Source organism: Conger conger, chromosome 15, assembly GCF_963514075.1.
Source record: "Conger conger chromosome 15, fConCon1.1, whole genome shotgun sequence".
In the NCBI taxonomy this organism is placed as follows: Eukaryota; Metazoa; Chordata; class Actinopteri; order Anguilliformes; family Congridae; genus Conger; species Conger conger.
The window spans coordinates 30,022,241-30,050,235 of record NC_083774.1 but is presented as its reverse complement, the minus strand read 5'-3'; the positions used below and the strand labels follow the sequence as shown (position 1 = coordinate 30,050,235).

The 27,995-nt window shown below is 43.5% G+C and overlaps 1 protein-coding gene across 1 annotated transcript in view; it reads left to right on the top strand.

Annotated features, from left to right (window-relative positions):
* Window positions 1-13,105: 13,105 nt before the first annotated feature.
* st8sia2 (ST8 alpha-N-acetyl-neuraminide alpha-2,8-sialyltransferase 2) overlaps window positions 13,106-27,995 on the top strand; it is a 17,904-nt gene continuing 3,014 nt past the window's right edge. Inside the window, exons 1-6 of the mRNA XM_061222552.1 lie at window positions 13,106-13,591; window positions 20,485-20,541; window positions 20,757-20,834; window positions 22,536-22,610; window positions 23,684-23,941; window positions 26,334-26,627. Of these exons, the coding sequence (XP_061078536.1) occupies window positions 13,494-13,591; window positions 20,485-20,541; window positions 20,757-20,834; window positions 22,536-22,610; window positions 23,684-23,941; window positions 26,334-26,627 (860 nt within the window). The 5' untranslated portion in view covers window positions 13,106-13,493. The remainder of the gene's footprint in view (window positions 13,592-20,484; window positions 20,542-20,756; window positions 20,835-22,535; window positions 22,611-23,683; window positions 23,942-26,333; window positions 26,628-27,995) is intronic.

Below are 27,995 nucleotides of genomic sequence, written 5' to 3'. Positions count from 1 at the left end.
GTTGATAAATAATTTTGAAATAATGTGCATGCTTAATTGGAATCAATTCCCCTGCTAAGTGCTTTTATTCCAGCCGAGCTACAGATTATCCCTTGTGGATACATAGGAAATGTGGTTTAAAGTAGCTTTTCATTTATGGGAGCTTTATGAGAAACAATAACAGAGGTGGTACGTATTAAATAATTGTAAAATAAAAGGTTATTGAATCATTACTCATTTCTTGTCATTACAGTGATTCACATTTCCTTCTTCTGATTTTAAAGAAGGGGAAAGATCGTAAAGGACAGGTTTGTTTTTTTCTCCTAAAACAGATCAACAGTAAAAAGGGGGAAAGGGCTTGTCTCAGAACACAAAAGCAAGGAACCATTGCGGACTGCCTGGAGTTTCAAACACCCTAATTAGTGTTAAAGTATCTGCAGACTGGTAGTCAGAAAATTTCTAAAAATAAAAGCCTCTTGTTAACTGCAAAATAAATGCCTTCGACTGACAAGAATGTAAGAAGTATGCACATCAGTAGCCTACTTACTTGCTCTTTTTTGTGTTTATGCACTTTGCAAATACAGTAATGGGTTTTCAGTCACTGTAAAGAGCCACTAACAGAGTGAAATAAACACACCACAGAAGCCTCATCATACTGTATTGTACTCTGCGGTTTTCCATATAGCACTTCATGCAGACTATACACGACTGTATATATTAAGGGCTGTGAATACATAATCCCATGACTTATGAGAAGCACTGAGTGTGTGTGAGTATAAATGAGGATTTTAGTTATTCAAGACAGGCGGGTATCTTCCCACACAGTCCCAGTGGGTACCCTACGGAGTCTGCTCACAGGAGAGTAATAAAAGAACTCTGCGAAACGTGGATTAGTTTCAGAAATGAATTCAATGCTATCCTTTCATTTCAAAAGACCAGACAAGGGCAGATGCAATTACCACTAATCAACTCCAGCTAAGCATTGAACTTTGCCATTCAGTTAAATGAAATATTCCTTGTATAACTTGTGTTAATTTAAGATTTTTCTAACATTTTTTTCACCAGGAAAAACCTTTGTTTGGCACAGAATTGCCTTCCCTGTGCTAGGCAGTATCCAGGCACATCTACAGTCTGGACTGAATGTAGGCGGAGACAGTGATGACTTGGTCATAGAGTCGCCCAGAGAGGATGGGTTTTAGGTCCAGTCGGGTTTCTCCCTTCTCATCATGACAGGTACTCCTTTGACAGACTGAGCCCCCTGCAGGTACACCTGTGGCAGGTACACCGGTTACTTAGTGTAACAACTAATACTAGAGGTTAGATTTCATAATCTGAGGTGGGTGGGGGGTTATGTTTTGATAAAGGTCCATTGCTGCGAATACAATTGGGGACATTTCAGATACTTTGGATTACTTCGCTTCTTCACTATAGTCTTTCCGTGTCTAACCATAAAAGTGTGGAACCATTCACATATCCCGGAATGCTTTACAGAGGCCAGGTTCCTTACTGGCCTGAGAAATCCCATGGAAGTGATTCATCGGTGTGCACAGATGAGACCATTCTTCGTCTAGAGCACTGGGACTTGTCTTCAGTATAGTAGCCTATAGGTAAGGTGCATTCTCACAAATGTTCAATTTATTTTCCTTTCCTTTATTATTCCTTTTGCCGTGCCGTTGCACTGGGAAGCATGTAGGCTCTCACGTCACGTTGAAATAAGAAATAAATCATTGTGTGACAGTCGGATTGAGCTGAAACCTCATCCCATCTGTAAGTAGATTAGGCTCCCACTGGAAGTGGATTTGATTCCTATCTCTGGCGGCAAAAAAAAGGAAACAAGCAATATCCCAAAAAGTCACTCTGTGAGAACACGTCTGTTTTACATTTTGGGTGAGTCCCAGGCCTGTTTGCTGGATACAGAGAAAGTGTCTCATTTCCGCCTTTTTGTTTGTTTTGCTTCGTTTTTTTAAGCAAGGACTCTGTCTGTGTCCCAGGTGTTCCCATTTGAAAGCAATATCAATCGAGCAATCTGGCTGGATTCGTCTTTTTATAAAAGTGGAGTTCTTAAGAGGTTGCTGTGCCGAATTTCAAAACAAATTTGGTCGATCTTCAGTCCACCCACCCTGGGATTTATAGTGGCATTCACTGCCCTCAGGATTTCGCTTACTTAAATCCCAATGAAACTATTTTCTCTGTTGTGCAGAATTTTTCAACATGTTATTTTCTGTTCACATTCTTAAAATGTTTGTTTTTATTTTGAAAATATAATTTCAGGAAAGCCAGACATGATGCGTTTTCACTGCAAAAAGAAAAAAAGAAAGAAGCTATTTCAGTCCTTTTCATGAATGCATCGTTTATTTACTAGCATGCAAACCCATTCTTTCACGCCTGGCTGTCAGGGACGGCTAGTGCTCGTAGAATGAAAAAAGGCGTTTTGTGCAGCGGGTTGTTACAAGAAACAAATTATTTCCCTCCCACTGCAATTTTAAATGTGATTGAAATGGAAACAAATTATTTCTACTAGCAACATGATGCAGATCTGAAAGCAATAAACGGGGGAAGAGGGCAGTAATGCAAAGGTCAACAGTAGCACTCGTTCCTGACTTGATTGCTTTTGCAATAAGCATGTTCCAAGACTGCACGTGTGAAGGCTTGGCGGGTTTCTGAAATTAAACGCGTTGTTATGCTTTTCTCGTTCCTGTGAAGCGATGTTGTGAAGGCAGTGCGTAGGACCCAAACCCAAAAGGGGTGGCCCAGTTGTGCTTCTATCATTGTGCTTTTTGCGGCGAGGAATAAATAATTGTTACCCGTTCAAACAAGAGCTGCTCCCCTTATTGAATGTGTGAATACTGAGCTCTCAATATTGTGTAGTCCTTGTTCCTCCTTGGTTGTCCTGCGCCGGCTCAAACGGTGAGTGATGTGTCGTGAGACTTGACCGTCACAAGGACGCTGGCTGATTGTGCCTGTGGCACTCTGCAGGACACAGGCCCTCAGCTGATTAAAGGACTGCTGTAGAGCAGCAGCCTGGTGTCTCTGCAGATCTGTTCTGTGCTTCCACACAATGGAGCGAATTCTTGCCCAGCAACAGTAGATCAGGACAGGGGACAGCTTGTTCGCATATGTCTAGATATTTCCTGTGTGTGCACGCATGTACGTGTGGGTGTGTGCGACCGTGTGTGTGCATGGGCACGCTTGTGTGTCTGTGTGTGCTTGTAAGAAGTGTATGGGTGTACATGTTTATAAGTAATGTGTGGGTGTGTATATTTCTACATGTGCTCTTGCGCTTGTGCGTGTGTCCATGCGTGTACGTGTGGGCATACAAGTGTGTGAGCTTCTAAGAAGTGTATGGGTGTGCATGCATGTGTGTGTATGTAAGTAATGCGTGTGTGTGCATATTTGCACATGTGCTTGTGCACGTGTACGTGCATGTGCCCTTGTGCATGTATGAGTGTGTGCATGTAAGCTTGAGCAAATCTCTCTCTCTCTCTCTCTCTCTCTCTGTGTGTGTGTGTGTGTGTGTGTGTGTGTGTGTGTGTGTGTGTGTGTGCGTGTGTGGTCTTCTCGCTCCCATTAAAATGCAGGGAGCTGAGAGAGCGATTGATTCCAGGCTGGAACATAAAAGTTAAATGAGGCGTCTATGGAGCGGCTGGTGTGTGGAGGAGCAGCCCTCCAGTTCCTGCTCCGCCCCTCGCTCACGCTTATTATTTCCTTTACGCTCTCAGCGAAGGAGACGAAAATACGGCGCGTTTTCTGATGTCATCATTCATACTATGTGTTCCTCAATTTCTATAGCGCGCTTCCTCGCCCTGAGCCCCCGAGCGAGCTGAACCCACAAGCACGTGGCGAAGAGCCAGATTGCGCAAAACGGTTCGCAGTTAAACGGCTAAACGCAAGCACGTTCATTGTGTTTTGATCCACAAGTATTGATGCAGCAACTTTGAGACTGCTTAAATGCCTTATCTAAGTTAGATAATTGCTATTACTGCAGTCTGTGTTCTGTGTAAAGAACAAACAGAAATATCGCTGGGTGCGAATTAGTCCCATTTACCGCTGCTTTATGCAAGCTCTGAGCGGTTTGCCTGTGGGATGGGGTATTTGCTTGTATACAAACACATGCCTCAGATTATTTCCCTCATGTAAACTATATTCCCTTATCTAAAAGCTCCATGATCCGGACCGAAGCACTGGGAAAAGGCAGCGGAGATTGGAAATGCACAACAACAGATCCCAAAAATGTAATCTCCCTACAAACAGTTTTTCAAAAGGAACATCCAAGATCTCGCCAGTTTTTTAGCGGAATAATGGAGTGGAATAGACTGGGGTACACGTTTCTACCAGCTGTCACTATCAGCATAGCATCTGCTGTCACTTGTGACTGTGTGTGTGTGTGTGTGTGTGTGTGTGAGCATGCATGGAGGTACCGGATCTAGATTGTTTACTCATCCCCAGGCCCCCACCCCCCACCCGCTTGGTGATCCATCAACCACGGAGGGGGGCTATTGTTTCACGCTGCGTATATGATTAATTTAGGATTCATAGCAGAAAATGAATTTCTCCTGAGACAAAAGCTTCCCGGTTTTGCCGAGGCGCAGGTACTGTTTTTCTTTTCTTTTTTGAATAAACTAAACTAGCTGCTTTGTGCCGTCGCGCTAGCCTCTTGGGAGGCCCAGGGAGTCTGGAACCTGTTCCAAGTTCTTACCGACGGCACATCTGCGACGCGCTTCTTTAACGGGAGCTCCTAGCGCGTTGCATTCGCACACCGTCTGAGTGAGGAGCGCAAACAGAGCATCAAACTACAGGCACGCTTCTCTCTTTTTTTTTTTTTTTTTTGCACGAATACAAATATTTTATTTTGTTGAGACTGAATCCGTAATAGTTCATTATTCAAATCTTATTTTGAGTGGCGACCATGCACACGGATAAAGGATTGCATTTGTTGTTTGTAAGAAATGTTATGCAATCATGATTGTATTACACATTTCATTTAGAGACTATATACAATTAGGCTACCGTAACCTCCACATCTTATTCACCTTGCGCAAAGTATAGGGCAAAAATAGAATCCCATAATACCTGTTCACTGCTCGTGTCTCCAAGCTGAATCATCCTGTAGTGCGTCTGCAGTAAGCTAGCCATTGTTTTAGGGCTTTGATTTTAATATCTCAACCTTTTATTTTTATGCCTGCTAAGTATTCCTGGGGCATTGTAAAAAAAATCCTGGCAAACTCCATTTACAGAAACTTGAAAGGGGCACATCTGCTCCTCCGTCCAATGCCATTATATATCAAAGGCAAATCATTTACACAAGGGACAATTTTGGAACCTTGTACGTGCCGCATGCTTAACGCGCCGCATGCTAAACATTTATCTCCCCCGCCCGTCAGAACGGTAGCCATTCCCTTAGATCCCAAAGCGAAATTAACAGATGTCAGATATAGGATATGCCTCCGGTCATTTCTGCATGAACAGATAGTATGCTTAATGCGTTGAACCCTTTGCAACAAACATAGTGATGCGCCAAGAAAAGACTAACGAGAGAGGGTCACGTTTCGATCAAGTGGCTTTGAATATTTACAGCCCACTCCAAAAGTATCGGAAGAGCAAGACCAATTTCTTTGTTTTTCCAATACATTGAATACATTTGGGGTTGAGATATAAAGATGATCACGGGACAGGAGTTCAGAATTTCACGTTGTATTTCCTGTTATTTACACATCGATGTGTTAAACTACTCAGAACATAGCACCTTTGTTATCAGACCTTTGTTATCAGAGCAAAAGTATTGGAACACAGAGCATTTAAGTAAATGAAAGTAAATAACACTTAATATTTGCTTGCATATTCCTTGCTTTTAATGACTGCCTCAAGCCTGTTGCATTCTTCTTTTTTGATGTTTTTACAGGACTTTTGTGGCTCATCCCTGTTCTTCTTTGCAAATCGAAATCTCACCTTCCGATTCTTACTACTGATGAGTGCTTTGCATATTGTGGTATAGCTCCTATATTGCTGCTTTCTAAGTCTTCTTTGAACAGTTGATTGAGATACCTTCGTCCTTGCCCTGTGGAGATTGTTTGTGATGTCATTCACTGATATATATCTTTTTTTCTTTTCAGCTTTCATAATGTTTCTGTCATCAACTGCTGTTGTTTTCCTTGGTCAACCGGCTCTATGTCTGTTTCTCAGTATGCCAGCGATTTCTTTCTTTGTTGGGACATTCCAAGTTGTTGTTCAAGCTATCGTCAATGCGTGTGCAATGGATTTCCCTTCCAAAATGTTTTTTCTCCCAAAGACAGCTCTCTGGTCTTCATGTTGGTTTATCTTTTTTAACACAAATGCAGTCTTCACAGGCAAAATTCAAGGCTAAAGCCAAAAGTAGACATTTAGAACAATTTATTATTTAACCAATGAATCTAACAGGATCTGGGCAACAAGAAACACCTGTCAGTCACATGTTCCAATACTTTTGTTAAAATATTGTAATAATTGGGAGGTCTGGCACAAAAGGCGATAAGTTTTAAGTTCTTTACCAAATCTAGATAAAAATACCAGGAAATAAAAGCTGAAATTCAGATCTTTCATCTCATGTACATATTTTGACCTCAAACTCTGTCTTCAGTGCATAGCAAAAAAAAAAAAAGGAATTGACCTTGCTGTTCCAATACTTTTGTAGGGGGCTGTATATGCTCTAATCTCTTTTGTTTCTTCAAAATCCTTGCTTTTCAAATATTAATAATCATCCTCAACAGAGACTTGCTCAGTGACATTTCAAGGATAAGAGGCTGTTTTGATGCTTGTTACTAATTTTGCTCCAACAGTTTTAATTGGGTTTGTGTTTGCAGTCGTGAGCACTAGCATTAGAGAAAGTCTTGTGTCAGTGTACTTATCCTTATTTGGTGTCTTTGAGGACAGGCTGAGATGATGCACACAGCTCTGTGCTGACATACCGCGGGGGCACATATCATCCTTGATAGCTGTGCTGGGTTCCCCGAGTGCACAGTATTGATGTCTAGTCTCGCACTGCGATTGGTCTCTCGTCAAAAACAATCACTGAGTCAAATTGGCTTTCTTTACTTCAGTGTTCATTCGCTTGGTGTCATAGAGCCTTGTTCTTGCCTGAATGCCAATCAATTGCAGTTGAACCAAAGTCCTCTCATTCTCACTGTCAGGTCCCAACCCCCAATTTTTCAACCAATTTAGAACACCTAATAACGACTGTAGACCTGCCTCATTGTCAGGATATCTGCCATTATTTCCAGAGGATGAACGTCTATGCGTGTACTCCAGAAAGGCAATGCTGCCAGCCGGCTGCTTCGTCCCATCTTGTGCTCTCCAATGCAGAAGATGGGACTTTGCTGCTATCATGCCAAAAGACAGCTGATGTAGCTGGAGAAAGTCTACTGCAGCATTGAATCTCCTACCGAACCACTGCTTTGAGGTGGTGGACTGCTTCAGCCCTGCTTCTCCCCTGGTTCATGCCCATGCTTCGACACATCCTGGAGCTTCAGATCCATGAAGTGCATACTTTACATCCATGAATGTGAACTTTCTTGTTTACCTGCTAGTTTAATACCTGAACTAGTACCATCTCAATCTGAAAAGCTCTATACAAATACAATTGAATTGAATCGAATCGACTCGAATCGAATCGAATCGAATCGAATCGAATCGAATCGAATCGAATCGAATCGAATCGAATCGCATCGCATCGAATCGAATCGACCAGAGGAGTGTGGTGCTATCCTGCTGATGGGAAGTCTCCCTCCCTGGGCAATGCTGCAGCATGACAACGCAAACTCCATCCCTTCGATGGCACGGGGGTGCCTCAATGGGCTAAAAGCAGGTTCCTGAGTCAGATACGCCACCCAGGAGCCCCACAATGTGCATGCTTTGAAAATAGTCTTTGAAAAAGAAAATCATTTAATGATTGATTTCATGCTCGTCGGCGCTAAACTGTGAGGAATGCGTTCAACTGAAAAAAGGCGTTTAATAGGAGAGAGGTAAGGAAGATGATGAGCTATTGAATTGGGGTAAGCTGAGTAGTTGCCTGACTGAATGCAGAACTCTTCACTTGATATTCAGCCGCTTCCAGGGAGCATGGGCCGTGTCATTGGCATTCAAAGATCGTCCAATCACAGGAGAACAGAAGCCCATCAGAGCCCGTCTGAATATTTCATGGTTTGGGCTCAGAAGTCCATCTGCCGGTGAGCACCTTTTTCATGGCCCACTGGGCTGTCAATCACAGATCCCTCAATGAGGCAGCAGACATGAATTCCAATAGCTGCCACTCACACTGCCCTCTGCTGGCTGGATGGTGCACTGTAAAATTAACCTGGAAATTTCAAGGTTGAATTCTGGGCCAACTGAAAGAAATCAAGTTTTCAGCTCAGCTGTTGTGTCCTTGGATAAAAACCTTTCCTGAAGGCATCATATATTTATTGCGTAGTTTCCAATTGTTTGTTCATTTGAAAGCGAGAGATGGCCTCTGCAAAAAGACCCTGAAATTCATGGCTGGGTTTGAAAAGGAGCAAAGCTCATTTTAACCTAATGGATTCGGCGCTGCTCCAAGTTAGACCATGCAGACCATCTTAAAAGTAATAGGCGTATAATGTAACCTACTGTATTAATGAATGGGAAGCACACAGCTACACAGCCAGCAGAGTTTAGATCCAATGATGTTTCAGAAAAAAAGCTCTTTGCACAAAATTATTTTGTTCACGCTTTAACAAGGTGTCACCCCCGCCCAAGACCTCAAGCAGCAGGAATAAAAGGCAAGGTTTGATTTGATTTAGCTCCGTCAAGGATAAGGAGGGTAAAGACCATGGGTGAGGCAATTGCATTCGATATAGGCCTGCTTTCAAGTCCCTTCCACCTCCATAATCCTTCGAAAGACACAGGGAAGGATTTAAAAATCCTCCCGTTTGTGTGCAACTTAAAAACAGTCGGCCATTTTGTGTCTGCGACTGTGTGTGCACATTCTCTTTTTAGCAAGGCAACTAATCCATGTCTTTAATCCCCGCCGACACGCCGGGTCTTGTGTGTGACTGCCGTCTGCTTGCACACAGAACTGCACAGCTCCTGTGGGTGCCCGTTGGGTTGGGGGGGGGGGGGGTTCGCTCTTGGAAGATTGCTTTAATTTGAGCTGAGATTAAAGAAATATGTTCATGTTTCTTTTTTCATGCTGCATCTTCTGTGGGGATTGGATTCGTTTTTGGTTCAATGATGAAACGCACAACTTGTGTTAAGACGATTCTGTTGATTTCTATCCGTCTCATCTTCCTCTGAATCGCCCAGACGTCTCCATTTTGTTTCCATTTAACGTCCATGGCTCATGCAAACTGGTTCTGCCGCACTGTTTTGTGGGATATTTAAGTCACCTTATAATGAACAACACCTTGATCTGGTGTGAACTGCTCATTTGACACACAGGACATTGGGGTTTGTATTTCCTTCAAGGTGGTCTTCTTTTGGGGCTCTGGTGCCTGCTATAGGCATTTACAGGAGAAGTGTTGACATTGAACAGGGAAGTTTCATCTTCGTACATCTGGCTATGCAGATGCTACAGTTCTCAGGAGAATACAGTTTTGCTGCTGATTAAGAAATGATTTTGCTACCAAATATGTTTCCTGATTTCAAAGACACCTTGCAATGGCTCCAGTTCAGTCATCCATCAACCTGGCAGACCACAAATCTGATTTCCAATTCTACCGACGTGAACACACCTGGAGCATCAAACTTGTTCACCCTTGAAAGATTGTTTGTTTTACACAACACAAAAGAAGGGATAAGCAAGAGGAATGCACATATTCCTCCAGATAACCAAAAACAAGGTCACTTTTCACATGTTTATCATGCGGGCAGCCTTGGTTGAGGTTTTCTGTCATGGACTCCTAACATGCAGAGTTATTATGATGCCAGGATGGGAAGGGTGGGCTTTGATGAACATTCCACCCTCTCTCGTTATTGTTAAAAATCAGACCAAATATCTTTCTTTGTGCTTTTGCATAATACCAGCTCAGGGTCTGTAGTTCCTGCAAAAGTGTGAGCATGTACCCTTCCTCAATGATAAACAGTCTGTCAGTGTCCCAATCTTTCATTATAAAGCACTTGAAAAAATTACATAGAGATGAGCTCGCCGTGAGGATTTCAATTCTGCCAGCCTTTCAGAGATGTGTCTTCCTATAGGACTGAGAGGGAACCAGGCACATTACGTTTAGGAGCATACTTTAAATGATTAGCGTTGAGCTGGGACAGTAGCATATACTCTCTTCCTTTTCATGATGTGCTTCCCTGCACACACACACTCCCTGGTTATTAAGAGTAACACTTCAACAGCAATAATGCTGATAATAGAGTTGCGTTATACCCTTTGCCATTAATTGGATTTTGAAATCCTTTCAGAAATTTGGTGCTCCCTGCAAAAACCTGCTGCTCATTAGATTATCTCAGGTCCCTTTAATTGTTTAACACACCAAAGGAGCCAGAAAACCAGACCTGAATATGATATACTGTACATATAAAAATTGAAAATAATTATTTTGTCATCTTCTTAATCATGAATTTCTCCTTAAATTGACACATACATCAAAGGACATCTACATATCTACATCTGCATAGGACAGTCATTTGAATGAATGATGCAAAGCCTGTGGAGCTAGTTTGGGCAGACAAACTGAGAGTGCTGCCCCCTACTACGATGCTTACGTCTAATGGGAGGGGCTATATAAGCACCAACCTTACCTGTTCAGGCCCTTGCTCATTTTGCACACTCTGCCATGCTACGCTGCCTGCTAGCTGCAACCGCATCTGCCCTGCTTCAAACAAACAGAAGCTGCCTGGTTCATTCTGCATGCTAAAGCCATAGTGCTGCCTGGTTCATTCTGCATGCTAAATCCATAGTGCTGCCTGACTCTTTCTGCATGCTAAAGCCATAGTGCTGCCTGACTCTTTCTGCATGCTAAAGCCATAGTGCTGCCTGACTCTTTCTGCATGCTAAAGCCATAGTGCTGCCTGACTCTTTCTGCTGCACTGCCTGTTTGGTTTGGTGCCATTGCTCACATTGCATGATGCTGCCACATTTGCTAGCTGCATTTTCTTGAATTATCCTGCTTACTCCTAATTCATGCCTAATTACCTATACCTCTATATATAACCTATAACTGTAATTGCAGTAACTGACACAAACAACTCAAAAAGTCGATGCAACTGTCCACACAAAAGCAGGTTTGTTGGGGGCAGCCTGTAGCCTAGTGGTTAAGGTACATGACTGGTAAGTTTGTTGGTGGTTATACCCCCTGCGTAGCCATGATAAGATCCGTACAGCTTTTGGGCCCTTAAGCAGGGCCCTTAACCCCACATTGCACCAGGGGGATTGGCCCCTGCTTAGTCTAATCAACTGTAGGTCACTTTCGATAAATAACAATTTTATAAAGAAATTCAATGAAATAAGAAATGATTATTATCAAAGCCAAATTTATGTACATTTGGATCATACAACCAAAGGCTTCCCCCTACATTTCCTAAATTTAGTTATTTTCACTTAAAATCATCGTCGGTGCCTTTGAAAGAGTGCTACACTATGCCTCTCAGGACTAGAGTATATCAAAGAGGGCTATCACTGATTTACCCATACGCAATGCAATTTAATTCAAGGCGGTATTAATCTTTATAGGTGTCAGTGTGCAGAAATGAGTGACAGCATGTTGATGTAAAGAAGCAACACGTTTTCTCTACATTTTTATGATCAGGGACTTCCTCCTGTAATTTCCCTCTCCTGCTATAAATCATGCATCTGTGGATGGGCACGATCCACATTCCCTAGACTGTAAGTAAGACTGTAAATAAGATGGCTGTGGTATGAGAGAGAGAGAGAGAGAGAGAGAGAGAGAGTGTGAGTGTGTGTGAGAGAGAGAGAGTGTGTGTGAGAGAGAGAGCGAGAGAGAGTGTGTGTGTGAGAGAGTGTGTGAGAGAAAGAGAGAGGGAGAGAGGGAGAGAGAGAGTGTGTGTGTGTGTGTGTGTGTGTGTGTGTGTGTGTGTCCTACCAGGGGAGCCACGGACAGTTTCCAAGACCTCGAAAAACTGGCTCACTCTGTGAAATTCTCATTTTCTTTGTGTTGGGGGAAAAGGGCTGATGCATACACATTTGGGGGATAGGTAATTTAAGTCCGTTTTTTTGGGAGTGGTGGCATATGGAAGGATATTGACACTTAATATAAGTCTCCCCATGGGTGGCTGTTGGCTGTGTTTTACCAGGGATGTTTTTGAAGATTTTCACCTGTTGGCCATTTGTAATTCTGCCCGAAATCCCAGTGGCCGTGCAAAGCGTTCAAAACTAATTTCAGTAATTATTTTTGTATGCACACCGACTATTCCGTTGGTTTATTGTCAATTATATATAATACCAGACCCACTTATTTTGACCTATAGGTACAGTACAAGCACCATAGTATTGCTCATATCACATGATGACCCAATTCAGACGCTTTATAGGCTATCTATAAAAAGACCACAAACCTCCTGCCTGCACTCTACATGTGACACAACTCCTAATTATTTCTCTTGCCCACATCCGACTGTTCCCCTACACACTTGTGTGCATGCATTCTGAAGTGATGGGTTTACTTCTCACCAACACTTGAACTTTACCACCATACGATCTTTTGAGTCCCAGAGAGCACAATAAAAGGGCACATCTCAAGAGGAGTGAAATGAAATTAAGCCCCTCCCCCCACTGTGTAACATAGGCAATAATAATACAACTGACGAAATATGCGGAGTAATGAAACCCAAAAAGCTTAGGGTTGGAAATTAGATATTGTACATTCAGAGTACTTTTAGGGTGTATGTCATTTTGATCTATGAATAACTGGCCTGCATTTCAATTTTGCTGGGATGTGAAACCTTTGAAGCTCAATATCTCAAAATACTCAGAACGCAGATAGAATCTTATAATTCCAAGGTCACGAATTACTACAAAAATATACCGTCTTCAAAAGTTAGCGGACAAGGTAAGTTTTTGAAGTCCAATTAAGCGATGTGATCCGCATATCAGCGTTAATTACTGCTTTTCAGCTCTCTCTTTCCACACTCGCACGCACGCGCGCCTGCGTGCACACACACACACTCACACACTCACACACACACACATTGTAAGCTACTGGATTCGTTTCGTTTGCGCCTGGTAAGCGCACTGTACCTTTAAAATTTAAGTAGCTGCGATTCCTTATAGCTATATCTTAAAATCCCAGTGTGTTCCCTTGTAGTTGCACTGAAAGTTTGAGTGGACCAGCAGTGTAAATTAAACGTTGTAGTCCAGGGGGGAATCGAGGGGGAGGCGAGACAGAGTTGGCTAGCTACAGCAGACAGTAGAAACAGAAGAGGACGTCAGGCTGGGAAGCGTTTCCCAGTAACTCACTGCGTTTTCACCGAAATGGACATGCTACATTCGCTTAATATATCTCGATCAGCTAAACAAACGATTTTCATATAGTATCTATTAAAAAGAAAAACGCACTCAAGTCATGTCGTTTGAATTTCGATCATTGATGTTCGGGATTGTGATCTTACTAGTGATATTCTTAATAATTGCTGACATTTCTGAAGTGGAAGAAGAAATTGGGTATGTATAAACAGATTTTTCTTAAAAGGCTATTTCTAATTAATATTAGCTGACCGGTTAGCTAAAGAAATTGCGTTGGTAGTTTTGGTATTTTTTCCAGTAAGACAATCCAAATTATATAGGACGATTGTAGTAAATTAGCCTATAATGTAGGCTACTGCGACCATAAGTGCAATTGCCGTTGCATTTTGCTATGTGAGGTCATAAGTTTACTGATAAGAATGGTAGCTATAACTAAAAAAATGTGTGGTCCCTTAAACCTTTGTTACGATGTTGGTCCATTGAGTAAAGTAGTCCTTTTGAGGGTAGTTGTTTTTCTAGCCAGCCACGCTACAGAATGTGACACACTTGTCCTGCCACCGAATTATTATCTCGCGTTTTGGGAAGAGTCAGTGTGCCAATTAAGACAAATGCAGAGGTTTTTCGCTTGGATATTTCTGCAATCTTGGACGATTGACAACAACAGTTGTAGAAAAGACACGCCTCCATTACAATGCAAGAACAACCGTGTCGTATAGATTCCTATGGCTCCGTACCCCTGCTGTCGGAATACGTATTGCAACATCTCGACTGCCTGACGAGTTTTTTAATTAGAACTCTACTATATCGGACGAAACTGCACCTTGTTGCAAATCTTAATTTCAATATAACATAACATTGCAGAGACCATGTACATCGTTTTTCTTTGGAAATATTAATTTGATAAAACTCAAGTTTGGTTTCAGTAGCTAATTTGACGGGTAGAGGAGGGGGATTTGGGGGGTGGTGGGTAAATTGTATTCAAGCTGTAGTTTCTTATGACCTTTATTCCTTTATTAATGTACAAATATAACCCAGGGTTGAACTTCAGACAGCAGACTGCTATCTTGCAATTGGAACAAGAATAATTGCAACTTCAATGATATTTCAGCTGAAGCAAGTTTTAAATCATCTTATTGGTCGATAGTAATCCAGGTACAGTGGATGGGTTTACTTCAAGAGAGGAGTATTCCTCTAAGTGGGTCAATTGGTTAGGCTCTAGTAAAGAGAAGTGGAAGGATAAATTATTATTTTTTGCATCAGCCATACCATATGATTGAAGCAAATTAAGGATTTGGGATCTCTTGAAATAATTATGTGGATGTTAGAATGTTTCAACCAAGTACTTTTTTCCCCTCAAAAGGAAATCATTCCAAGAACAGGATTATCAGTTTAACTCACAACAACAACAACAGTGACATGAAATCGATACCGCAATTAGACACAGCACATAGGCATTCAGCAGCTTAGTGTCAAACGGCGAGCATTCGGAGACTGCATCTCACGCTCCTGCTCGTCTTTCTCTGCTTGCCAGATTTCCTCATGGCTGAGTGGTCTTTTTTTTAGGAGGGTGTGCGCCTGTGCTGGATGGGGGGGGGGGGGGGGGGGGGGGGTTGGGTGTAGGGGCAGCGCGGTGGAGGTTGTGTTCGATTTGTCCCTGGGAGGGAAACAGCCGAGGGACAAAATTACATGTTCCACTTTCTGAGATGTGCGGTAGAACCTTGCTTTTTCAGAACTGTACACTGGAGACTGTAGGTGTGATTCAGAGACTTTCTGTGGGATGACTACTGTGATACTGGAGCAGTGTTTGGCTCAGATAAATGCGGAAAAGACTATTTTCTTTACACTAATTTGGTTTGGCAAGAAGTATTATCAATGAAACTTCTTGTTGCAGTAAATGCCAGTTTCAATTTGCACCAGTAACGAGTGATGCAGCAATCGAGGAGACATAAAACTTTGCTTACTTAGTTCATTGCCCAGATTTTTATTTAATTTAAAAGGAGTAGGTTCAGGTTAAATATACATTATCAACCTGCTAAGTGAAAGCTCACTAACTACCTCTACACAATAACCATTCCTATTGCATTTTAAGAATTTAACACTCTTAGTCAATTTGTATCTTTACATGTAATTAATTTGTACAGTTGGATATACAGTGAGCTCCATAATGTTTGGGACAATGATATATTTGATCGAATTGGCTCTGTATTCGGTCGGTGGATTTTAGCCACCAACCATACCATCATGCACCCAGCTCTTGCCAAGTGGCTGAAGCTAAGCAGTTATGGGCTTGGTTAGCACTTTGATGGGAGACCTCCTGGGAAAACTAAGTTGATGCTGGACGTGCTGGGCCAGTAGGGGGGTGATCTTCAAATGATCCCCTATGCCCCAACGCAGTGATGGAGGCACTGTGCTGTAATCCGTCTTTTGGATTAGATGTTAAACCGAGGTTCTGACTCACTGTGGTCATCAATGACACTCTTCGTAAAAGAGTAGGGGGGTTGGTGTCTTCGCAAGATTTCCAACCCTGGCTCTCAGCCTGCCACCTAATCATCCCTGGATTCTTTTGACAAAAATATTGTTCTTTCCCTCTCCACCTCAGCTGGTGTTTGGTGAGTGTTCTGGCGCAAAATGGCATTGGTGGTTGTTGAGTCGAGTTTCCCCCTCATCACTGTAAGCGCTTTGAGTGTTTATAAAAAAAGCTATTTTTATACATACCCCCCCCCCCACCCCCCTCAATTTCAGGCCACCGTAATGTCCAAGACATCTTAACATTATGTCTAGTACTTTGTCACGTATCCTTTGCATGCAATGACTGCTTGAAGTTTGTGACTCGTAGACATCACCAGGTGCTCCTTATTGTCTCTCTTCTCTGTTGCTGCTCTGCCTGGCCTGTACTGCAGCCATCTTCAACACCAGCTTGTTTCAGAGCCTGTTTGCCTAACAATTTATCTTCAGCATATGAAATGCAGGTTCACTTGGCTTCATATCAAGTGACTTGGCCAGTCAATAATTTTTCAGTTTTCGGCTTTGAAAACTCCTTTATTGTTTTAGCAGTATGTTTGAGATCATTTTCCTGCTGTAGGAGCAAGTGTCATCCAATGAGCTTGGAGGCATTTACTTGAACTTGAGCAGATAAGATGCTTCTGTGCACTTTAGAATTCATTCTGCTGCTATCAGCAGTTTCATCATCAATGAAGACAAGTGAGCAAATACCAGTGGCAGCCATTACACCCCGAACACCATGTTTCACAGATGTGGGGGTGTGCTTTGGATCTTGCCCAGTTAATTTTGGTCTTGACACTTTACTCTTGACATTTGATACAAGTGAGTCTTGGTCTCATCTGTCCAGAAGTTCTTTTTCCAGAACTCTTTTAGGTACTATAGTACAACTGTAACCTGGCCATCCTGAGTTTGTTGCTAACCAGTGGTTTGTGTCTTGCAATGAAGCCCTTGTGTTTGCTGAGCTCGCCAGTGTTCCTTTCTCCTAAGGTCTATGCCATTGACTGTTTTCGTCTTATTTCTCAGCTTATTAAAGCTTCTTTTACTTTAATTGGCACAAATCTGGTGCTTAGGTTGACAAACACCAATAACAGACTGCAAAGGCAATCAAAAGCCAGGAATCAAGACTAGGTACTGAACTCTGTCTTATATCTCCACTGTAGTTGAACACACCTGTCTAATCAAAAACCCATGTGAAGCCATTTGTCCCAAACAATATAGTGCTTTGGAATGGGAGTGCTATTTGCTGTAATGTGTACATGGTGAAGCCGTATACAAATGTATTTCAAATGTGTTTGTATACAAATCTATGATTGTGGAGTGCAGAGCAAAATCAAGAAAAATATATTACTCTCTCAAATTTGGAGCTGACTGTATATAGAAGTAATTCAGGTTAAGTACCTTGCTCAAGGCTACAAGAGCAATGTCTTACTTGGAATCAAAGCTGCAACCATTAGATTATGAGACCAGTTCCTTAACCACTGGTTGTGTTAGCTTCAGGTAAGTTAAATGTAGAGGAGTTTATACGATTCTAACAGGACCATGAGTAGTTACAGTTGATTTTACCCTGCAGATTTTGCTGTGTATTCTGTAATAATATTGCCTTTTATTTTATAATTTTGCAGCCACTTTTGCAGGTGGATCTTTAATTATATCAAGATCAATTTGTTAATTAATGTCTTACTTTTTTGTTTCTACAAGGTGTTCAGGAAAGGAAAGTTATGAACTGGGAATAGGACTTCATGTTTGAGGCTGTTGTATCCCTGAGTGTGATACCCAACCCTAATTATTTCAGCTAGATGTCATTTTGTATAAATAGATTATGTCAAAAAAGTAAACAGACTTATAGTAGCAATAATAAGACTTGTAAGAGAGTGTATTCTTAGAAAGTTACCTTATTTCCATCTCTCTATTTGTGTCATCTTTCTTCTCCATGAAGTGTTTGTTCACCTCATTTTTTATCATAAATTTCTGGCAGACAGGTGAAAAGACAGACTTGACAGTGGTTGTTTGATTTTTTTCCTTTTGTGTTTGTAAGGCTACCCTTCATCAACAGATATTCGAGGATATTCAAGTGTGTAGATCTCTACACTTAGTACTTCACTTAGTAAACCTCCACAGTGCACAGGGCAATGGCCTAATATTTCACACTAATCCTATAAAGTGTCAATATCTCAAAGACGGTTTACTGCACACACATGGTTGGAGGCTTAAATTAAAGAAGAGGCTTGTACCAATCTTGTACCAGAAATCTGAGAACAAATATACTACAGAACAGATACTCTAAAATACAAAACAGCTTATGTTTTTATAGTTTTTCAATTACTAAGTCAACTCAGAACTACTTTATGTTTGTGCACAAACTTGATGTCAACTTGTGTACAAAATATGGTAAAGATATCAATAGGCATTCAAATTCCACATGAGTTTTTCCAAAACTGTACCCAGTCGAGGACTCCACCACAAGTGGACAGGGTTAAAGAGAGGATGTTGGTTTTGATAAGGGGTTTTGACTGGTAAAGGTTTTAAAAGTGGCTGTTTTCCGTTTAAAATGTTATCTGACAAACTGTCAATTATCCCACAAGGTGTGTTCCCATAGGAACTGTTGTTTATATATCCTTTACATTTGTCTGTAATGAATATGGTGACGATCCTTGTGGATTTGTGTATCTACTGGTAGTTAAATGTTGGAACATTGCTTTCACCGCCTGACATTTCAAAATTGCTTTTTACGCAGATTTTTGTAAAAGGCAAAACATGAAACGAGAAGCTTAATGTGTTGTTCCTTCACAATATGTGTGGAAATATTCACATTGTATTCTTAGTTTTCTTTTTTCTTCCAAAAAGTGTTTCTTAATCACATTCTGGAATAATATAAAAGCAGTTAAAAAGCGCAGTTTGAGAGAAAGGTATCACTGTTTAATTTGTGCAGAATCTTGCACTTAGTAAGAAATCCTCAGTAACCATGAAAAAATATCTCCAAGCATTTTAGAGGAAAGCTGGCTTGCATGCAAGGACAAGTATTATCACTATGGTTCAGATGAGACCAATGCTGTATGACAGAATACCACAATAGAGGAAGAAGAAAATGGGACAATCAGTGCTGGGGCATTTATTTTGTAACATCTAGGCTGAATTAGTGTAATGTTTTGATTGTTGCTTTACCTGACTCAATATTGTGACAACTCTAGTTTGTCCAAAATGCACTAGCCAGAGTGCTTGAACCTTTTTACCTGAGAGATGTGTTTGGACTTTTTGTTGTCAGTTGCACTCTGCATTCAGTAAGTGATAATTTGTTGATGACCCCTAATTGTAATCTAATGGAAGGATGGGGAAGTGGAGCTTTTAGGTTTTCTGCAAATCTGTGGATTTCAGTTTCATCCATTTCAGAAGAGTGCCACAAGCTAGTTGTTTCATTGAGGTCTCGATGCTAATTTGTTGCCATGTCCCCTTTCCCCGCAGTCTAGATATTTAACTGATTAAAATTTTGATTAAAATTGTTGACTCATGTTGTTAGGTGCTCTGGGATACTCACACACACACACACACACACACACTGCTGTTTGAATATTTTATAAGAGCTTGTTGCTGTTCATCATTTCTGTAGTGTAAAAGAGAAGCCCTATTTGTTAAGCTGTTTTATTTTCCTCCTAAGCATACAGTCATCAGTTTTTACATATGGTTGAAAGACAGGTTTTCCCTTGATTGGAGATGACATGAAAGGATAATTTCTCTTGCCTCTGTGGTATTTCAGTTGGTGAATTCTGCATTACTTCCCTGATTACTTTTTTTGTGCACAATTGGATCAATGAAAAGGTTTCTCTAGCACAGAGGCATCTAGCCTCATCCGATATGGGCTGATGTGGGTGCAGGTTTTTTCTACCAGTACTATGACACCTGGTTCAATTAATCAGCTAATCGTCAAGTAGAATCGGGTGGGGAAAAAAAGCCTGCACACTGGCCCTTTTCCAAACAGATTGGACACCCCTGTTCTAGCACATTACCCATAAGCATCTAATCTGACTGCAGTAGGACTTCTAGGCTTGATAAATTGCCAAGAAAGAGGCTGGCCAAGAGCCACCCAGAGTGATTTTGTAAAATCCAATAGGTTGATTTTCTGAAGTCCAAGACATTTAAAATGGTCATTGGATGAAGTGCATTCATCGAGTGGGTAAGAACTTAACTACAAATGCATCGTGGCTAACAAGCCATTTTTACCCATCCCAGCTCTTTTTTCAAACGCGTACAAAAGTACATTATCTGGACAGCTCCAATTTTAGAAGCACTCTGGTCTAATGTAATGTAAGTTACGGCTTTGTGATACACTCAAATGAGACTTAAAAATCTTATTTCTCTCAAGTAGAAAATATTGGCTTATTTGTAGTTACTTTTTGCTCAAGTGAAGTAATCTTGAGATAAGTCAAACTGTCTCTCATTGGCCATCTTTTTTTTTTGCAAAAATGTAGGAAAAACAAGAAAAAAAACATTTTAAGTCTCAGTATAATAATTCAATTAATATCTTTGGTTTTTGCAGCGTACGACCCAAACTTGTGCTGGTTATCACAAGCGTCTTGTTTTCCTTTTTGTTTCAGAAAACATGGAGGTACAAGGAAGTTCTACCCGCAAAACCTCCTGCACAAGTCAAAAAGGTGTGTAGGCCGTTCAGGACAGTCTCTTTGGCGAGGTGCATATTCTGAGTCACAGGTGGGCTTATTACCCACAGCATGCTGTCTGCTGGGCTGCTCAGCTCCACTTCGGAAGGGCGCGATTCTTTCCATGGTCTTCCTTTCTGTAATCATGCCAATATGTAACCCCCTGACCTTCTCCCCTTCTCCAAATTTGCAATGTCTGATTATTTTTCTAGGCCGGCCTCATCGCTGCAACCTCCTCTGTCAAACCAGCTCAGTCCAGAGAAGATTGACACCAGCAAGCCTGCCATCGGGTATGGCCCAAAAAATGTATTTATTTATTTGTGTATTTTTTCTCTGTGCGGAGTCTGCATGTTCTCCCCGTGTCTGCGTGGGTTTCCTCCGGGTACTCCGGTTTCCTCCCACAGTCCAAAGACATGCAGGTTAGGCTGATTGGAGAGTCTAAATTGCCCATAGGTATGAGTATGTGAATGAATGGTGTGTGTGCCCTGCGATGGACTGGTGACCTGTCCAGTGTATGCTGGGATAGGCTCCAGCCCCCCTGCGACCCTGTTCAGGATAAGCGGGTTAAGATAATGAATGGATGGATGGATGGATGTATTTTTAAAATAAATTAGTCTTTGCTTTAATACCATTTCAAGCCCAACTGATTTCCCTTTCTCCTAATTTGTGGTGTCTGAGGCCTGTCTTGTCCTCCACTGCCATCCTGTATTTCAGGAGAAAACGAGTACACCCTCTCTCTCCATTGAAACGTGTGGCTCCAGCCACCGTCTTCTCTCCTTTGACAGCCCACTGGCTGGGCTTTACAGTCATTGGGTCGCAAGAACATACCTCAGGTCCCAGGTTGCCTGCAGATGCCTCAGCATGTCAAAGCTGTTGACACACAGTGAAAAACTTGCCGAATAAAACCCTCCGTCCCTTGGCGACTCCACGGTTCCCTGCGCGCTGCCCACAGGGGTTGCCGACCGCGGTCAGCACTGCTGCCGTCAGTGATTACGGGATGAACCAGCCGGCATGGAGCCCTACTTAAAAACAACCCTGTGTGCTCTCAGAACTGGGGCAGTGACCTGTCATTAGTTGAGTGGAGACCGATTAGCCGGGCGGTGGCTTAAGAGCTTGGCTCCAACAAAGGCATGTAGGCTCAGCAGGCCTCTAGGACCGATGGTTGAGCTGCCCTGGTGTAATGAGATCCTCTCCCTTCCTCCCAATTTCATATTCAGAAATTCAGAAAGAATTATGCGGCTCATCACGCTGGCGTGAAATCGCAGGGTTCTTACTGAGCCGTTTTTCTGTTTTGACCCGAGGCGGGGCGGGGGGGCAGGGGGGGGCGCGGAATACCATAAAAGCTCATTAATTCGCCGGTTTCCATAGAAACGTGGGGAAATCTCTGTGGGTTCAAAACACGGTATGGATTACCAAATGATGCTTATCTAATGAAATAATTAATCAGTACTTCAATTAGCAACATTATTCTTTCTTTAGAAATCTCCGGAGTGCGAAATGTGCGTGCGACGCCACTCACTATCCAAAACTTAATTGGTTCCTTTCCAGCGGTTTTCTTATCATGCTGTTCAGAACAATGGCGTCCCGTGCTTACCATAGACCGTTGCTGCGTTTGTGTGCCACATCCGTTAATTCTTTTGTACAAGAACAGCAGTAACAGTAGATCCCCCATAGCGCTCTTAAAAACCTTCATCTCATTACACACAGTGATCAATTAAACATATACTCACTGAGCACTTTATTAGGTAGACACCAGCTTGTTAATGCAAATATTTAATCAGCCAATCCTGTGGCAGCAACTAAATGCATACAAGCATGCAGATGTGGTCAAGAGGTTCAGTTGTTTTCTTTACCCAGTTGCAAATCTTGAAATTAGACTGTGTCACCTCATTGGGCTACATATAATTATTGTTGAGGCTATTTTTTGTGTTTTGCAGTGTAATAGTGGGTCATATTTAACATAATTGATTGTTCTTGTGTTCTGGGTTCAGAGGTGTCGGTACGGCGGTGAACCCCACTCCGAAAACTGAATGGAGCTTCAACAGGACCCTCTCAAACTCGATCAGGTATTCCCAAATGTAATCCCGACAGCAAGAGACTAACCCTGGATGTACACAAAAGTTGCTTCCATAACATTACATTACATTACAAGCATTTGGCAGTTGCTCTCATCCACAGCGACATACAACAAAGTGCATAACCAGGGACAGGCATGCTGAAACCCCGAGAGGGAAGTCGAGTTCTAAGTGCTGGTGAGAAATGCTACTGTGCTTTCCTGTTGTCTAACCCAGGTTGTCATTGGCAGCTTGGAATGAAGCCACTCACCCTTCCCTCACTACCCTTCCATTTAGTCACTGGGAAATGTCGTTTTTGCTCAGACAAAAATGGCTACAAAATAGCTGGTGGAACATTCCGGTAACCTCTTTTCAAAAGGATCCCTGAGCATAAACGCTAAGCCGCGGTTCAGGAAGGAGTCAGTGCATGTGCCGTTGATAAATGAGGCACCAGGAAATGTATCCCCAGGGTGGATGGGAGTGTGACTCTTCCTTTCACCCGATTGGTTGGAGTGCTGCCCATTAGGGGCCATTGTTGCAGATGTTAAAATATTTCCACCTGGGTCCATACCGTGGCAGGCGACGAGTTGAGAAACGCACCTTGCCACCGCTTTTCTCCTTTTGAAAAGGAATGGCCTCCTGCTCGAACGGAGAACAATTGCCGCGTCGGGTATAACTCTGGGGTAGGGGCCGAGATTTGATCGAGGTTTCTCCGTTTTAAAAGGGATCAATACAGTGAAGTGCAGAAGCAATTTCAGGTCCGGGTCTATCAGCCAAACAAGTGGAAATGATTTAAAAGCACATTTTCTACTGAAGCGAGGAAGTATTAATTCAGAAGCGGAGATTCATGGTGCTTTCAAGACCAGGGCTTATTTTTTATCAGGCGAATAATTTGCATTCTTTTCAGAAGCACATTCCGCCTGCTGCCAACTCTCTCTTCTCGAGAGCAGATTTGACACAGCGCTGTGTGTCCTCCAGACGGCTGGCAGAAGAACAGTCCTAGGTGGCCCGAACGACCTGTCCTCACGTCCTAATTTTCTCTTGTTCTGGTTTTATCGTTGCTATTTTTGTGAAACCTCCCCCAGGAAGAACATCCTGAAGTTCCTGGACGCCGAGAGGGACATCTCCATCCTGAAGGGCACGCTGAAGCCGGGGGACGTCATCCACTACATCTTCGACCGGCAGAGCACGGTGAACGTGTCGGAGAGCCTGTACCGGCTGCTGCCGGCCGTGTCGCCCATGAAGGACCGCCACTTCCAGCGCTGCGCCATCGTGGGGAACTCCGGCATCCTCCTCAACAGCAGCTGCGGCCGCCAGATCGACGGCCACGACTTCGTCATCAGGTGCGGACCCGGCAACCACAAAAACTTGTGTGGTTTTCCCTTTGGGTATTTTTCTGGCTTTTTCAGCTTCGTTGGACGGTACAGTGTAGAGTGTGAGGAAGAATGGGAGAGAGGTGAAGACATGCGACAAAGGTTGTTTGGCCGGATTCAAACCACAAACGTCACGGCTTGTGATGAGCATGTGGACAGAGCCCTACAGGCTACGTCACCGAGACACCCACTTTTTTTAAAATATGAATATACTCTGTCATGTTTTTTTATGTTTTGTAGCTGATGGGGATCCTAATAAATCCTGAAATCCTCAATACTTGCTTACCAGCTTTTGACTGCAATGTATTAATTTCTCCCCATCCAAGGCTGTCTTGTACTCGGCCGTCCCCCGCAGTTTGGGTTGAGTGACGACGAGCCCTTAGCCTCCTCTAATGTACTCCCGGCCGCTAGGGCGGTCGACCCGCTGAACCCTCTGTGCTTCAGACCGCGGCCCGTTACAGCGCCGGCGCGGTTAGGGTTCGACAGCGGGACATGCGACGTAGCGCCACAGCTGAATGCGTCACCAGGTTAATGTCTGTTAATTTAGAGAGTACGTGCCAATGGCGAGACCGAACAGCAATTATCAGAAAACGATGAGTAAACGAAACGGCGCTGGGACAAAAGAGCCGCAGCTTCTTCAGACAGGCCCCCGAATGCTCGCGAGCGTTTCGACTGAACAGCGAGCACTTACTGCAATTAAGTTCCTGCTGGGTAAATTTGAGATTTGAAAGGTTCTGTTGAATCCCCCTGAAGTTTAATGAGCTGTGTGCCATAGCTACGCTAGCAGAACCTTCAGCCAGGTAAACCAGGCTAAAATGGACTTTTAATTAACATACAGTGTGTGTGTATCCTTAACCATGCAGATTCAACCGTCAATGACCACATGCGTTCTGCTCTTGACAACAAACATTTCACCGACAATGACTGGTTACACAGCGTTATCCTTGACCGCACTCATTTCGACCATTCGCAGTCTCTGCACTGCGTCTCGATCTTATAGGCCCACCTGTCCCTAATCAGGCGGCTAGTGGTCCTGCCGATAATGCCACTAAAAGCATCAACATTTTCAAACCATTTTCAATTTCTTCCAGATGGCGGTTAGTTTAATTGTTATATAAACAGCAATACAGTTATTTTATTTATTTATTTTTGCTGCTGATGTCGTGTATTATTATTTGTTGTGGGGGCTGGGGTTCTAAATTGTATTTATTTCAGAGTTAATACACTCTGGGCCTTGAGGGGTACAAACTGGCACAAATTGGTGTTTTAGGGTTTTTATCTCTGGTCTCTTTCAAGGTTAGAGGGAAAACGTAAACAATTAGCAACCAATTAGCTTAATTCAGTGATCAGGAGCGGATTTGGAATGAAAGCGGAAACTGATTAGCCTGCTGGGAGTTTGAATCTCAGGTCCAAGCTCTGGTTTCCTTCCCTTAACCAGGCCTCTGCTTGGCGGGTTGTAAGGAACAGCTGTGTGTGTGTGTGTGTGTGTGTGTGTGTGTGTGTGTGTGTGTGTGTGTGTGTGTGTGTGTGTGTGTGTGTGTGTGTGTGTGTGTGTGTGTGTGTGTGTGTGTGTGTGTGTGTGTGTGTGTGTGTGTGTGTGTGTGTTAGGAGAATGTGTGTACATCGCTGGTGTAATGTGTCTTGTCAGGTTTCATCGAGTCTGTGTCGGGAGGTTTAGCAGAGTGCAAGCAATCATTGATTGAGTGTCTGTCTGTAAAGTCAGTGAGGTGTGTGGTCATGGCTGAGCAAGTTTAGTAGAGTTAGGACTAGCACTGTGTGTGTGTGTGTGTGTGTGTGTGTGTGTGTGTGTGTTCATTATTGTTTGAATCTGTTTGGAGTAGTTCTGTGCATCTGGTCAAATGTAGCTCAGTGAATTCAGGCTCCAGGCTAGGTGTCCTGTGTGTGTGGTTGCAGGAGCTCTGTGGACAGGATGTCTCTCACACCCTCTCACCCTCCCTCTCCTTCCTCCGTCTCTCTGACTTTCTCTGCCCATCCCTCCCTCTCCCCATCCCTCCCCCTCACTCTTTCTCTCTCTCCCTCCCTCCATCCTCTCTCTGCTTCCTCCCTGTCTCTTGCTTCCCACCCTTCCTCTCTCTCTCACTCTACCCCCTTCTCTCCCTCTCTCCCTCCCACTCTCCCTCTCTCTGTCTCTGACTTACCCTACTCCCCCTCTCTCTCTCCCTCCCCCTTCTCTCTCTCTGTCTTTCTCCCTCACTCTCTCCCTCACTCTCTCTCTCTCCCTCACTCTCTCTCTCCCCCTCACTCTCTCTCTCCCTCCCTCTCTCTCCCTCTCCCTCTCCCTCTCACTCTCTGTGTCTCTCCCTCTCTGTGTCTCTGACTTTCCCTACTCCCCCTCTCTCAGGTGTAACCTGGCACCGGTGGAGGAGTTTGCGGGGGACGTGGGCCGGCGCACCAGCCTGGTGACGATGAACCCGTCGGTGGTGCAGCGGGCGTTCCAGGACCTGTCGAGCGCGGCGTGGAGGGAGCGCTTCCTGCAGCGGCTGAGGGCCCTGCAGGGCGGCGTGCTGTGGATCCCCGCCTTCATGGCCAAGGGCGGGGAGGAGAGGGTGGCCTGGGCCGTGCGCCTCATCCTGCAGCACGCACTGCGCGTGCGGACAGCCTTCCCCTCGCTGAGGCTGCTGCACGCCGTGCGGGGGTGAGACACTGCGGCTGTCTCTACACTCCTCTTTCTGTCACTCTACACTCCTCTTTCTGTCACTCTACACTTCTCTTTCTGTCACTCAGCACAGGCTGCTGTCTCTACACTCCTCTTTCTGTCACTCAGCACACGCGGCTGTCTCTACACTCCTCTTTCTGTCACTCAGCACACGCGGCTGTCTCTACACTCCTCTTTCTGTCACTCCGCACACGCGGCTGTCTCTACACTCCTCTTTCTGTCACTCCGCACACGCGGCTGTCTCTACACTCCTCTTTCTGTCACTCAGCACACGCGGCTGTCTCTACACTCCTCTCTGTTACTCAGCACACGCGGCTGTCTCTACACTCCTCATTTCTGTCACTCAGCACACACTTTTAATACAACGCCATTTACAACTGCATAGGTTTCTCCACAAGTTCAAATCATCAAAAACTATAAATAGCAAAACACGCATTAAGAGCTGTTCTAAACCAAAAGACAATAGTCATTGTAAGTGCAATACATTCATTCATTATCCTAACCCGCTTATCCTGAACAGGGTCGCAGGGGGGGCTGGAGCCTATCCCAGCATACATTGGGTGAAAGGCAGGAATACACCCTGGACAGGTCGCCAGTCCATCGCAGGGCACACACACCATTCACTCACACACTCATAGCCACGGGCATGAGTGATATCCGAAGGGGGGGGGGAATCAGGAGGGAGGACTAAGGTATAGTGTTTATAAGTGTTTAAGGCTTGTAATAAGTCTTAAGATCTTTTTGTCTCTTGTACAAAATATTACCTTGTTTTAAGTTACCATTTGCTTGACAAGTGAAATTTCCTCACCCCATTCGCAACTCTTGAAATTGAGTCAAACTTTCTCACATCATTGGCAGTTTTTTTTTGTCTCCGTTAGCAAAAAAGTAATAGAAGTAAGATTTCTAAATATAAAACTGAGATACTACTTACTCCTGGAAAAGTCACACATCCCACCCTTGCAAAACGGATTTCTGACTGAAGTGACAACCTGGGGGGATTCCTCCGTATTTTGCGGTTCTTCGATTCGGAACCGTTCGTTGTTACGGGACGCGTTCCTGAACTTCGCTTCCGCCTGTGGTGCATGTTGCGGATGTCCGGGAGATTCTGATCGCCCGCGGGTATCAGGGAGCAAGTTAGGAATTCAGGGCCCTTCCGGGATGCCTGAAAACTCCTCAGACTTAGAGAGAAAGTTGAAACGGGCGTGTTTGTTAATGTGCTTGCTTATTCAGGCTGAGAGGTTTTGTTTCCGGGAGAAGTTCCCGGGGCTGAAGCAGCTGTTTCTGGGACAGCCGATATATTCAGGGATTTTGAGGCTATTTTGGTGGCGCTTTGTTGCTTGTCTTCTG